Source organism: Ictalurus furcatus, chromosome 2 (assembly GCF_023375685.1).
Source record: "Ictalurus furcatus strain D&B chromosome 2, Billie_1.0, whole genome shotgun sequence".
Classification (NCBI taxonomy): domain Eukaryota; kingdom Metazoa; phylum Chordata; class Actinopteri; order Siluriformes; family Ictaluridae; genus Ictalurus; species Ictalurus furcatus.
Genome location: NC_071256.1, coordinates 16530730 through 16544991, shown reverse-complemented (window position 1 = coordinate 16544991; position 14262 = coordinate 16530730). Strand labels below are relative to the sequence as shown.

The 14262-nt window shown below is 38.1% G+C and overlaps 1 gene segment (V, D, J or C); it reads right to left on the bottom strand.

Moving 5' to 3' along the window:
* Nucleotides 1-11345: 11345 nt before the first annotated feature.
* Nucleotides 11346-12217, bottom strand: LOC128623732 (Ig heavy chain V region 914-like). The segment is given in 2 exon segments: nt 11346-11733; nt 11829-12217. Coding segments are annotated over 2 exon segments (366 nt in total).
* Between the last annotated feature and the right edge of the window lie 2045 nt (nt 12218-14262).

The window sequence follows — 14262 nt, the reverse complement described above, 5'->3', positions numbered from 1 at the left end:
ATGATGTAACCGTGTGGCTGACATCACTGGAATTCCCTTCCTGGGGTTGAAGATGGACACAAGGGGCTGGTGGTCTGTCACTAAGATAAACTTTTGGCCATAAAGGTAGTGATGGAACTTCTTTATGTCCCATACTAGACTAAGGGCTTCTCGATTGATCTGTGCTTAATTGCATTATGCACTCGTCAGAGATCTTGACGTGAACCCAATCGGATGCTCAGATCCAGATCAGGTCCATAGTGTGTGACAAAACGGCACCATTGCCATTTGGAGATGCATCACATACCAGTCTGATGGGTCGTGATGGGTCATAGTGGTCAAGGAGTTTATCTGAGGTTGTCTCTTTGAATGCTTTCTCGCATTTTTCTGACCACTCCCCTTTTGTTGCTGTGTGCAACAGTGCATTGAGTGGGTGCAGCACAGTAGCAAGATTTGGGAGAAATTTGTGATAATAGTTTACAAGGCCTAAATATGATCTACGTTGTGACATGTTTTCTGGTCTAGGTGCCTGCAGCACTGCTTCAGTTTTCTCCTGTGATTTGTGTAAGCCATGTTTGTCAATGACATGTCCACACTATGAGATTTCACGCTTGAAAAACTCACACTTCTCTCTCTTTGCCCATAGACCATACTCGTTTAGCCTGGTAAGCACTTTGCTGAGGTTTTAGAGAGGTTCTTCATCATTCTTCCCTGTCACAATTATGTCGTCAACATAACACTGTGATCCTGGTATATCTTGAAGAACCTGATCTACTGCTCTTTCCCAAATGGCTGGAGCCGATGCCACACTGAACACAAGACGATTGTACTGGTACAGTCCCTTATGAGTGTTGATGGTTAGAAACTTCCTACTTGACTCCTCAACTTCCATTTGGAGATATGCCTGTGATAAGTCAACCTTTGAAAACTTCTCCCCTCCTGCCATATATCAGAGAATGTCTTCAATTCGTGGCAAGGGGTATTACACAGTGTGCAGTACAGGGTTAATGCTCACTTTGAAGTCCCCGCATATGTGAACACCTCCACCTTTCCCTTTCTTGATTATTGGCATGATGGGTGTAGCCCAATCACTCCAGTCAACCTTGGAGAGAATGGCAGATGCCTCCAAGCTTTGAAGTTGAGCATCTACTTTATTATGTAGTGCATAGGGCTTTATGAAATCTTGCCATTGCTGTTTCATTTAATTCAATTTACGCCTTCATGCCTTTAAGCTTACCAATGCCTTTTCAAACACTTTTGCATTAGTATTCAGGAGCTGTGACAATCTTGGGTTAGAGTTACAGTTTGTGCTGTTAAGGCCTGTTGATGATATGTTGAGGGCTTTAATGGTATGCCAGTCAAGCTGGATTTTTCTCAATCACTCCATTTTCAGTTATACACCAGACACATTTGTTGTTATCCACATTATTTTCCTGTCTGTTTCAGTCATGCTATGCAGTTCTAGGCATGACAGATCATCTTCGTCAGAGCCTGTGCGTTCTGATTTGCTTTCACATTCAGACACATTGTGCACTTGTTTCGTTTTGTATCAGAAACCTTTGTCTTTACCTGGTTTTCCTTTTTGGTCATGCTTTTTGTCTGTTTTGCACACTCTTTCTATGTGGCATTGTCTGTGACACTTTCTACAGACTTTTTCCTTGAACAAACAATCATTTGCATCATGAGAGGATTTACCACATCTATAACATTTCTCCCTTTTTGCACCATTTAGTGACATTTTGTGCATTTAATTTTCTACACTCTTCTTTTGTAGCTCCGATGCATCCTTGGCTGCTGTTTCCATTGAAATGGCAATGGCCAGTGCTTTTTCTAAGTCCAGGTCTTTTTCTGACAATAGCGTTTTCTGTGTGCTTGAACAATGCATGCCACATACCAGCCTGTCCCGTAATGTCAGAAAATCCCCCTTTGAAGTCACAATTCTGTGAAAGTTTGCGTAGTTCTGCCACGTATTCAGAAATGCTCTCGTTCTTTGACTGGTTTTTTTGTGAAATCTGAATCTTTCTGCTATCACTAATGGTTTGGGGTTCAAGTGACCTTGTAAGATGTCAACAATTTGTTTGAATGTCTTGTTTGCTGGCTTTGCAGGGGTTACTAGGTTGTGTAAAAGATTGTATGTTTTAGTCCCCAAGAGACTAAGGAGTACAGAAACTTTCTTTTCTGCCTCCACATCGTTTGCTTCACAATAAATTTCAACCCTTTCAATATACCCTTCCCAGTTTTCATTAGCACTGTCGAACACATCTATTTTCCCAATGAAAGCCATTGTGTTATTTCCACTTTAGCTTGAGTGTATGTCTTTTACTGTGTACCATGCACAGTTAACGTTATTCATGCAACCATTTCGCTAGCAGTGACTGCCTGCCGTGATTCACTATATCTCTTCTATTTTCCTCCGGAGACCACCTGACATCTCATAACTGTGTATCCGACGATATTCAAGTTCGTAATTTACTCGTCGCCAATTTGTTATCTTTGTATTAGACTACAACTTGACAAAAATAAAGTAGACACTCGGAGGTAAAGTTAACTCGTGTATTAACCAGAGCAAGAGAGAGAGAGATACATCAGTGCCCATGGTTAATTATCAATCAGTAATCAATGCTAACGGGAGTGATTCCACATAAAGAAATAGATCCACTCTAAACAAATAAATGTAAATAAAAACAGAATGCGATGATTTGCAAATCTCATAAACCCATACGTTATTCACAATAGAACATAGAAAACATATCAAATGTTTACACTGAGTAAATATACCAATTTAAGAAAAAAAGAAGGTAATTATGAATTTGCTGGCCGTAACACGTCTCAAAAAAGTTGGGATGGGGCAACAAAAGGCTGGAAAAGTAAGTAATGACCACTAAGGAAACATTAAATCCACAATCACAGGCAGCTCAGTGTATAGATGAATGGATGATAAAGTTCTATGTAGAACCCTTTAACATCCCTTTCAGTATCAGAAAGGGTTTCAAGTAGAACCATTTTTACAAGCTGAGAAGCCTTAATTATCCAATGAACCCTTAAACTATGGATGCGCCAACTGATCAGCCGCCAATCACATTCTATGACTCAATCAGTAGGCTCTAAATTTGGCCAATCTCAAGCACCGATGGCAATTTGATGATGTAAAACATGTGAGGACATAAAACACATGATGACGTTAAACTTTAGCTCTGCTGTCATGTCATGACCAGTCTGTAATTATTACGAGGTTTCAATAAACAATGAAAAATTCGCCATGTATTTTTAAAGCGTACATTTTATGGTTTTGAAATGTGCCTAATTTTGTTTTAAAGGTCTCATACTATACATTTACATGCATCCAAGGTCAAAAAACACTTTAAAGTGCACCTATTATGGTTTTTAAATTATTACCTTCCATGCAGTGTGTTATAGAGCTGTTTGTGAGTGTAAAAAGTCTGGAAAGTTTAAAAAATCAAAGTGCATGACAAACAGAGTTATTGACTCCGAAAAGAAGGAAATGATTCTGAACAGCTGAAATGAGTTGTTAGTAATTCCAGACTTATTTCCTGTACTAACCTACTTAGGTTTGTAACAAAAAGGCCAGGATCTGGTCTTCATCGGCTGCTCACGAACGGCTTTGACCCGCCCTCAAACACTACAGTTGTGGTTGCCTTGAAAGAGTTAGATTACTGTTGTCACCAGTACCCACTTCATTTTTACCATCTTGTGCCTCTGGATCACAACCTGTAAGTTTGTTTACTTATTTATGTATATATTTTCTACCGAATGTGCCAAATGCATGATTTTGTGTTGTATATGTCAGGGGTTCCCAAACTTTTCCAGGGCAAGACCCCACAAATGACATTTGACCGAGCCCCCCCTTTTGCAAGATGTCTTTAAAACACATTAAAAATACAGACTTCTGAATATATTCCCCCTTTTTTTTTTAAATTAATAATTACATCTTACATCTTTACATTACATTACATTAGGAATTGATTGTGTGTGTGTGTGTGTGTGTGTGTGTTGTTGTCTGAGAGTGAGAATGAGAGAACATACTAGTGGGAGGGATGGGCTTGGTTGGTCTGACACAGTTTGTCAAACCTGGGCTTTATGTCTGTCAGTGCCATACACATGTCATTGTCCACATGTAGACGTGCTCTGTGTTTTGTTTGAAGTATTTTTAAAGTGGAAAAGCCAGACTAACACAAGTAAGTTGTTGCAAAAGGGAGAAGGCATTTCAGAGCCCTCTTGTCCAGGCAGGATAGTCTTTTCTTACATGCGGCCAATAGTTAGGAAGGGAAACAGACTCAAATTTCATTTTTAAATCACATGAATTTGTCATATCAATCAGTTCCTCCTGTGCCTTTAATCACATGAAGAAAAAAAAAAAATCATGTATTTATTTAATTTTCACACCAAATTGTTGAGGCCCCCCGGGCGCCCCCTTGCAGCCCCCACTTTGAAAAACACTGGTACATGTGTACAGCCAGTGCACAGCTGTTAGCCTGTTAGTTGCTAGCTTCTGCTAACCAGCTAACTCACGATTATTGCTAAACTACATATAATGTTACCACTGAGAAATGTCCTGTTCTCATCATGCTTGCGATGGTGGTTGGGGTTGATCTTCTGATGCATCACTATCGGACTCGGGCTCAAATTGATATTGTTGTGCATGTGCATGCTGTTAACCTGTTAGCTGTAGTTAGCCTCTGCTAACCGGCTAACTCACGTTATTGAAATACCTCTCCTAATCAACCGTGTGCCCAATATTACCTTCAGTTTTGTCACTTAGGCCAGGGACACACTAGATGATTTTTTTTTATCTTAACCGATTTTAAAACCATGGGAGAGCACAGATATAAGACAGTTTCAAATGATTTTTAACATTATAATCCTCCGAACACACTCACTAGACGATTCGCCAGACCGCAAGACCACACACTTGTCCATAGTGATGATTTCAGAGACACACGATCTCACTCTCATTTTATCAAATGTGACTTCAGAAGAAAATATCACTCACACTTAATTTTGTTTATTAACCACATATCAGCCGCCTCATTCACACAGAAGAAGGTTAAAGCAGACTTTTTTTTTCAGACGGAGCTGAAACTAGTTATGGTAGTGAGCATTTCCTTTTCGACACACACTCACAGCAGTAGACCAATCACAACAGACTGGGACATCTGACCAATCAGAGCAGAGTATGTTCTCTGAAAGGAGGAGTTTAGAATAAATCCTTTAGAACCGATCATTTAACGAGTCGTTTTTGACACTGGGATAAAAAGGTAATGCAGCAATTTAAATTATGAGCACATAAAAGTATTTTTTGACCTTGGATGCATGTAAACCTATTGTATGAGACCTTTAAAACAAAATTAGGCACGTTTCACAACCATAATAAGTGCGCTTTAAAGTGCTCATAATTTAAACTGCAGCATTACTATTTTTCCCCCAGTGTCAAATACGACTATTTAAATGATCCATTCTAAAGGATTAAAGGAGGATTCTAAGGAGGATTCTAAGGAGGACTAAACTCCTCCTTTCAGAGAGCATACTCCCAAATGTTCACTACCATACGGAATTTCAGCTCTGTCTGAAAAGAATGAAGACCAGAGGCAGGGCTTTTTGTTACAAACCTACTTAGGTTTGTGCTGGATGTAAGTCTAGAATTATTAACGACTCGTTTTAGCTGTTCAGAATAGTTTCCTTCTTTTGTGAGTCAATAAAACAAAACAGCTATATAAAACGCTACATGAAAGGCAATATTTGAAAAACCATAATAGGTGCACTTTAAAGGCCTATTAAAATATTCATGTTACAATTAATATTTTTTGTGCTCATTAATTTGATTCTCAATTAAAACAACAATCTACAACCTTACTGAAAATAATATAACCAAGGCAACATCTGTAGTATTACATCATCTGAAAAAAAAAGGTTAAAAGTGACGGTCAACAGAAAGCTTACATATCACTTATATAAAGCTAGAACAATCGGGATCGGGATAGGTTTTGCTCTATAATAATGACAAGAAATTGGTATCGGTATCGGCTGCAAAAATCCTGATCAGAGCATCCCTACCTTAAACCATTTGAAACCATTTGTCTCTGAAAAAAAAGTATGTTTGTACAGGGCCGGCGTTACCTATAGGCAGAGTAAGCAATTGCCTAGGGCCTCAGGCTTGGAGGTGGGGCCTCAATAACCGTCATATCACTATACTTTAGTTCACCAATCAAGACGGGCAGCAAAAGACTAGGCTCTTTGTCCTTTGGATATAGATGAATTGTCACTCACCTGTAGTGACACCAATTAATGTTACTGTTTTAAAGTGGGTCCCACCCTCTGAATGTATAAAGAGATAGGGTACAATGAACAAAATGCAAAAATGCAACTTTTCTGCAGCTGACTGACTTTAACTCAGTGACTTATGATGGCCTCGAAACAGTGGTGGAGCCAGAGAGAAGCAAGTTCAGTATTTCTAAAGACCGCTCCAGCAGCACGGTAACTCTGAGAGGACAGAATCTGCAGACAGAAGACTCAGCTGTGTATTACTGCGCCCGCCGCCCACACACTGATGCTTCTACTTACTGTACGTGTCAATACAAAAACATAAGCATGATATAGTCACACACTGAGCTCATATTTTCATCATCAGTGTATTAGATCTAAGGAACATTGAGGCTAATACTGAACTCTATGACTTTCCTCTATGCTTAGAAGAACATCTGGAATAAGCAACATTTCCTGTAATATCACCTCTGCATAATAAGGAGACTGATGAATGGTTCTGAATTTTAACAAGTTTCACCATATCAGCAATTACACACATTAAAAAAAAATCTGTTAATGTAAAATGTCCACCATACAAGTTGTGTGTAAGTTGTTACTATAGATTGATAAAGTACTACAATAAGCTAATTAATATAAACCTGTGATTTGCCTTTCTATAACTGTCATACCTGCTGTTATAGAAAATTAATCAACACCTTCTGACTATTCAGATTTGAGAACAGTGGCAGAGCCAGAGGGGTGTCCAGGGTGGCACCGGACACCCCTGACATCCCATTGGCCACCCTGGTTGCCACTCCAACATTTTATTCGCAACTGGCAGTTGCTGATGCTGAGTGACATTATTTCACCTCTTGTCGAAAGAACAGTTGTTGTTTTTTATGTTTGCCGGCAGCACATGCAGTTTTCTAATGAAAGACGAGCCGGGGATGAGAGAATATGGTTACAGGACACCGTAGAATAAGAAAACAACATCATATTTGAAGTAAGTTTTTAAGGTTTAACATCAGGTTTGTTTGTTGAATAACTTTTATGAGACACTGTGTGAGTTAATAAGGCTCCAATCGGCTGCCTGTAATGTTAGGATTGCACATAAAAATGAGGCAATACAAGCATGGCTCCGTTTAGTTTCCTTTTATTAAACAACATCTAACAGCCTTTAACAACGTCTGTGCTCCCACAGCTTCATCTCTGTATCTCCGCCAATTCATCACCACACTGTCTCTATTAGATATGCATCTTACTAACAGTATACATGGTACTCTCTGTATTGCCAAATATAACCATACATATCCCTGTGCTACCATTACACTTCCAGTTAATCAGATTAGAGAGATCAGTTTGCAATTTAGCATAACGATCCTTACGCTTATGTCTATGCTAATAATACATGAATATACTGTGCAGTGTGTAAGTTACAGTATACAGATGGTGAGCTAATGTGTTGAAGTAGGCTACAGCTGTCAGTGTTCAGAGAGTTAACATTTAGCAGTTTGAAATGGATTAGCTAGCTCAGTTACTTCAGTTCAGAGAAGGGCTAGCAATGATCAAACTGCTAACTTAGACTGGTAGGTGATTTTAATGTACAGTTATGAAAGTGAGGATTTGTAATTAAGATAAAAATGTTGGTAATTGGATGATTAGATGTAGCATAGACTGTCATATTTTACACTGGATCAGTTAAACATGAAAAGAAAGGGAGAGATATCAGTTCTTTTTAAAGAAGCACGAACAGGTAGATCAGGTCCAAAGAGGGCTGTCTGCTTGATGCCTGCTATATCTAATTGCAGTGTGTGTGTGTGTGCGTGTGCGTGCGTTTGTGTGTGTGTGTGTGTGCGTGTGTGCGTTTGTGCGTGTGTGTCTGTGTGTGTGTGTGTGTGTGTGTGGACCCCCGAAAGTAGCAGTGGCCACCTCATGTATAAAACTTTAGTTCTGCCACTGCGTCGAAACGAACACATCCTTCAGGGGTTGCTGAGCGAAAGCCTAAACAGACACAGAAAAAAGAATGAGTTGTCATCATCTATTTTGGAGTGATTGTAATGTATTCTAAAAATAATCCGTGTCATTTCGGGAAAGATCATTTATGCTACCAGTTTATTTTGAGTTCAAAACAACGCGAGCGCCGTCGACGCGTCGAGACTGTTAGACTCTGACTAGCAAATTACTAAAGTAAAAGTAAAAAAGTTTGCATTTAAAGAGAAAGAGCAAACACGCACGAGCATTACAAAAGTACCCAAATTGTCTTCTAAATTCCGCTGATGTTTACATTACTGCTCTAACATAATACTTCATATTAGTTTCAAATCATATGCTCTTGTTATATTTATTGAAAAATAAGCATACATTTTTATGAAGAAATTAACAATTTTTTTTCTGCTTAGCAAATTGTCTTTTTCACTTCCACTAGCAGTTGATTTGTGTATATAATGCATATTTAAGGTATTGCAGTGCAATACATAATATGGCTATATCTATAGTCTATATTGCTTCATTAGAGGGGTAAATCCTGTCTATACCCAGCTAGGAAAAAACAATGAAGGCACAGATGTTCATTTACTGAAGTTGTGTCCAGGAAGTGTTCATCTGTAATTATTTTTTGTCAGTGTAATTTTGTCTTGTATTTTTCCCCCCATTTTACTGTAAAGAGTAGGCAAAACTGTTTGTTATCACAAATAGTGGGTGGGTGTGTTACTGTAAATAAATTAATGAACAAATTACTGCAACCCCCCCCCCCCCCCAGAAAAAAAAAAAAAAAAAAAAAACTCCTGGCTGCCTTTAAATTTTTATTCAGTGTGGCATTATGAGTAATTTCAAATTAAATTATAATAAAGTGACTTAAAATTAAATCTAGTGAAGTTAACAATTTAAAGTAATGGGAAAAACATGTCATAGGAGACGTGCTGGGGAGTCTGCAACATAAATTTTGTTGTAAACATAAATTTGTAAACATACAAATTCAGATTTCAAATTAAAAGTTTAATCAGGGGTTTATTTGTATAAAATTAGACAATCGATCCTCGTGCTTGTTTAAATCCTTTAAATCCCCAAATTAGGTTCTCCATAACAAAGAGCCTTATCTACTGATCAACACAACACTAATATGCTACGTGTTTAATCTGACAGTCATGATGCTGGATACCGTCATAGCATAATGTGAAGAGAGAGATTGCCTAAATGTGCAAATAGCAACAGACTGAGATGGTTGAGTTTGCACAGACTGCCCTCTAGAGGCACAAAAGTCCTGTTTTCAAGGGAAATTAAGTCATTTATAACCCTTTCTTTATGATATAGTTTGTTCTTCACTCTCTGTGAAATGTGCTTCTCTAATGTTATTTACAGCCAAAATAAAGAAGCATCCAAAAAAATAATTTAAAGATATTAAATACAATTATATCACTGTGCTGTTGAATTCTCTTAGTCAGAAGGTGGTGATTATTTTTCTATAACAGCAGGTCTGACAATTATAGAAAGGCAAATCATAGGTTTATATTAATTAGCTTATTGTAATACTTTATCATTCTGTTAATAACAACTTATACATGACTTTATGAGAAATGTCCACCATACAACAGATTTTTAAAAATGTGTTTAATTTCTGATATGGTGAAACTTGCTAAAATTCAGAAACACCCATCAGTCTCCTTATTTCACAGAGGTGAGATTTCAGGAAATGTTGCTTATTCCAGATGTTCTTCTAATCATAGAAGAAAGTTATAGAGTTCAGTATTAGCCTCAATATTCCTTAGATCTAATACACTGATGATGAAAATATTATCTCAGTGTATGAGGATCATGCAGGTGTTTTTGTATTGATACCTAAGTAGAAGCATTAGTGTGTGTAGCGGGCGAAGTGATACACAGCTGTGTCTTCTGTCTGCAGATTCTGTCCTCTCAGAGCCACCGTGCTGCTGCAGCCGAAATACTGAACTTGCTTTTTAGAGAATCTTTGTGATAATTAGCTCCACCACTCCAAATGTGGTTTATCCACTCCAGAGTTTTTCCTGCAGGTTGTCGAATCCAAGCTGTGGTGCAGCTGTAGTATCCGGCTACAGAGTAGCCGGATACTTTACAGCTGAAGGTTAAAGAATCTCCTGGCTTTAACATCACTGAAGTGACCTGAGTGAGTTCTACTGCACATCCCACATCTGAAAAAAACAGAGATGGCATGATTTCAGTCACAAATGTATATACAGTAGGTTACAACTGTAATAATTTGCTAGCAGCTCTGAGTTCATTATTGAAGTGAAACTCACAGGCTGAAGCTGCCCGCAGCAGAAATGGAAGGAACATCATTGAATTAAGAGCAGTGTTAAATTCTCCAGAGCCCACAGTGACCGAGGCTGATTTTTCTGTATATGTAGTTGGAAGTGGGGAGGTTTTGCATATGCATTTGCCTATTTTTATGCTGGTCCATTCAAAAAAAGCCTGCTGGTTTCTGTTTTCTACAGGTTTTATAATCACAATGGAAATGTTCTTTGGTGATGTAAAAAAAAGGCTGGTTTTTATATTAAAGATGTATATTAAAGATGTACGATAAATTTAGTTCTGTAAATGAATCTAAACCTCATTCAACATGGACTAGGTGCCCAAATAACTAGATGCCTAAATAAACACACACTTGTCTTATAGGAAATTATTTTATAAAAATCCAAAGAAACTTGCTTATTTGAGCATAATGTATTGTGAGTATTTTTATTTTATTTTATAAACCCAGAAGTGTGTGTCTGTTATGGGACTGAGCTCTGTTTCCTATCTCTGTGAATAACTGTGTGCATAGTTCTCACTCTGACATACAGTGAAATATTGCTGTGTTTAAAACAGCATGTAGGGAGAATTTTTTCTACTGGCTGGAGCTCATTACACAGACACTGGGGAGCCCCGAGGAAAGTCAAATAATTCAATAATAGGCTTTTTCAAAGTAATGTGTGTTGTATTTTATATATAAGAACTGACTTAAGTAAACTTACAGCAGTATAAATGTCCAGAAAACATTCACAACAAGCCACATGCAGTAAAAGTCAGGAAGTGGAAACATGTGAGTCATACAGTAGACAATCAAAAAGTTTAGGTTCTTTGACCTCCATGAATACACTGCTAATGAAAATGTGATTTTGTGACTATAGCAAGCATGTGTTTTTGTACTGATGTCTAAGGAGAAGTATCACTGTGTATGTCGGGCACAGTAATACACTGCAGTGTCTTCTGTCCTCACACTGTTCATGTGCAGATACACCTGTTTCTTACTGTTGTCTCTGGAGATGGTGAAGCGGCCATTAACTGCACTGGAGTAATATATGCTACCACTGCCCCCTGAGATGGTTGCAACAAATTCCAACCCTTTTCCAGGTGCCTGTCTGATCCAAGCCATCCAGTAGCTATCAAAGTCAAGTCCAGAGGCTGTGCAGGTCAGTTTATGAGACTGATCAGGTTTGATGATCACTGAATCAGACTCGATTAGTGTCTGACTGCAGGAATCTGAAAAAGAAGAAAACACAAAGATTGGTGTTAAAGTAAAAAAAGACAGAAAGAAATTGTTTTGTTTAAAATATCAAATAAATGATAATACTAACATTGAATGAACATTGCTAGAGCAAAGTAATTAAAAACTCTGCCTAGTCCCATCTCAAATAATTAAATTGATTACTGTTGTTGTAAATGAACACAAACTGCTGGTATGTTGTTGAGCTGAACATATATGAGCATAAATGGATCAAATGCAGAATATCATTTGCATGGCACGCCCATTAGAGACATAAAAATATTCACAGAGAAACAGCCATGAAGAGAAATAGCTTACTGTAAGACTCCAGCTGTGTTTCATGCTGTCAAGTCCATAACTGCTCTTTACTACTTTATTAGATATCATGTCCTTTTAGTACATCACTGTGTATCACTGTAACACCCAGAAGAACATGAAGTTTTCTGATCACTGAACAGCACAAACATGCCCAGTCCTTTCAGAAACTGTCATTTTCAGCAGTGTGTCTAATCCAGGTTATCCAATACAAACTGAATGTTGTTCCAGAAATAATGCAGGTCGCAAATCATCACTGTTGTTAAATCTTTGTGAATGATGATATAATGTATAACATTTAGAGTTATTTATTGTTCCCTTTGCAGAGTAGTGTAATGAAATATATTATAATACTATGACAATATTAGCAACAAAGAGCAATTGTTTTAGAGTTGTTTAATGTGAGTGAGATGATGGTGAATCATTGCAGTCTGTGAGGAGAGAGAAGCTGAATGTGTATTTATGAGCAGTTAGAGGTGGTTTAGTTTATACAGACCTTTACCTAAAATACAACAGAAGCAGAAGAGCTCAGTGACCGATTCAGTAAGAAATAAAACATTTGGGGGCATGCTGTTATAGGAAAATAATCAAGGGCAGGGTGATGTGATGCATCCTCACTTGAAGCAGCTCATTGTTACCACATTAAAGTTAATTATTTTCCTACAGTAGCATGTGCAGAAGTGCTTTATTCCTCTAATACCTCTCGTATGTGTTGTGTATTGAAATCAACATCAGGAATTAGTCATTAAGAAACATTTTTTTAAATCAGAGTTATCATTTAATTTAAAAGCCAGTTATTGTGAGTACCATTTAAATTCAATTATATGAAAATCAAAAACTACTTTCGAACATGTGAAGTAAGTGGAATGTTAACTGGACATTCAGATGCTTTTCATTTAAAACAGCTGAGAAGATAAATAATATATTCTCAACTATGCACTGAGTATAGGTTTCTATTAGTTTTTGTTAAATGATTATCTAAGTGTCTAGGCTGAAATGTTTATAATGCTGGGATGAAGATGACACTGCGACTTCTTTTGTAATACAGTAATACACAGCTGTGACTTCAGTCTGCATGTTCTGTCCCCATAAAGTCACGGTGTTACTAGACATGTCTCGAGAGATGACAAACTTGTATTTAAGTGAATTGTTCTAATAAATACCCCATCAAAATCAATTATGTTGATCCATTCCAGAACCTTTCCTGCAGGTTGTCGAATCCAAGCTGTTCCATAGTGGCTGCTGCTATCAGTGATAGAAGCTCCAGACACTCTACAGGTGATGGTTAAAGTCTCTCCTGGCTTTATAACCACTGATTTTGCCTGGATGAGCTCAGTAGCGCAGGACACATCTGTAGAAAGAGAAAAAGAAAAGGTTCATGTGTTGAACTGAAAGGATCAGATGAAGTAATACAGCTTAAATTCAAACACTCATAGGGGCAAGAGCCAGCAGCAGCAGTGTAGCTGAAGTAAACATGTTTGTGTTGAAGAAAGACTAATGAGAACCACTTCCTCTCTAGACACGCACGGTGCTAATATCACAAGAGGAAATGGAGATTTGCGTAAATATTAAGGAGAAGCAGAGTTGAGTCCAGCACTGCAGCTGTTAATCACAGTCACATTTTGGCTCTATTTAACATCATTTTATTGTGATAAGTAATTGAAGTATCTACTATTATTACTAACTCAATAGGTAAAGTTTGTCACAACAAACTACGATGTTGGCATGAAAAAGCAAGTCTGCTAAGGAGTTGCTAGACAGATGCAAGGGTGTTCTGGGTGGTTGCTAGGCTGTTGCTAGGCTGTTGCTAGGGTGTTTTAGGGGGCTAGGGTCTCACTGGGGTGTTCTGGGTGGTTGCTAGCGTAATCTGGGTAGCTGATAGGGTGTTATGAGTGGTTGCAAGGGTGTTTCTAGGGTGTAGCTTGGGTGTAGCAGCATCACTTTTGGATGTGGACAGCATTCCAATGCTTTTGGAGCCAGGCAGCATTCCAATGCTTTTGGAGCCAGCCAGCATTCCATTACTTTTGGAGCCAGTCAGCGTTCCAATGCTTTTGGAGCCAGTCAGCGTTCCAATACTTTTGGATCCGGGGAATGTTCCAGTACTTTTGGAACCAGGGAGGGTTCCAATACATTTAGAGCCATGGAGCTTTCTATTTGTTTTGGATCTAGGCATCATTCCAATACTTTTGTAGCTAGGCAGCATTCCAATA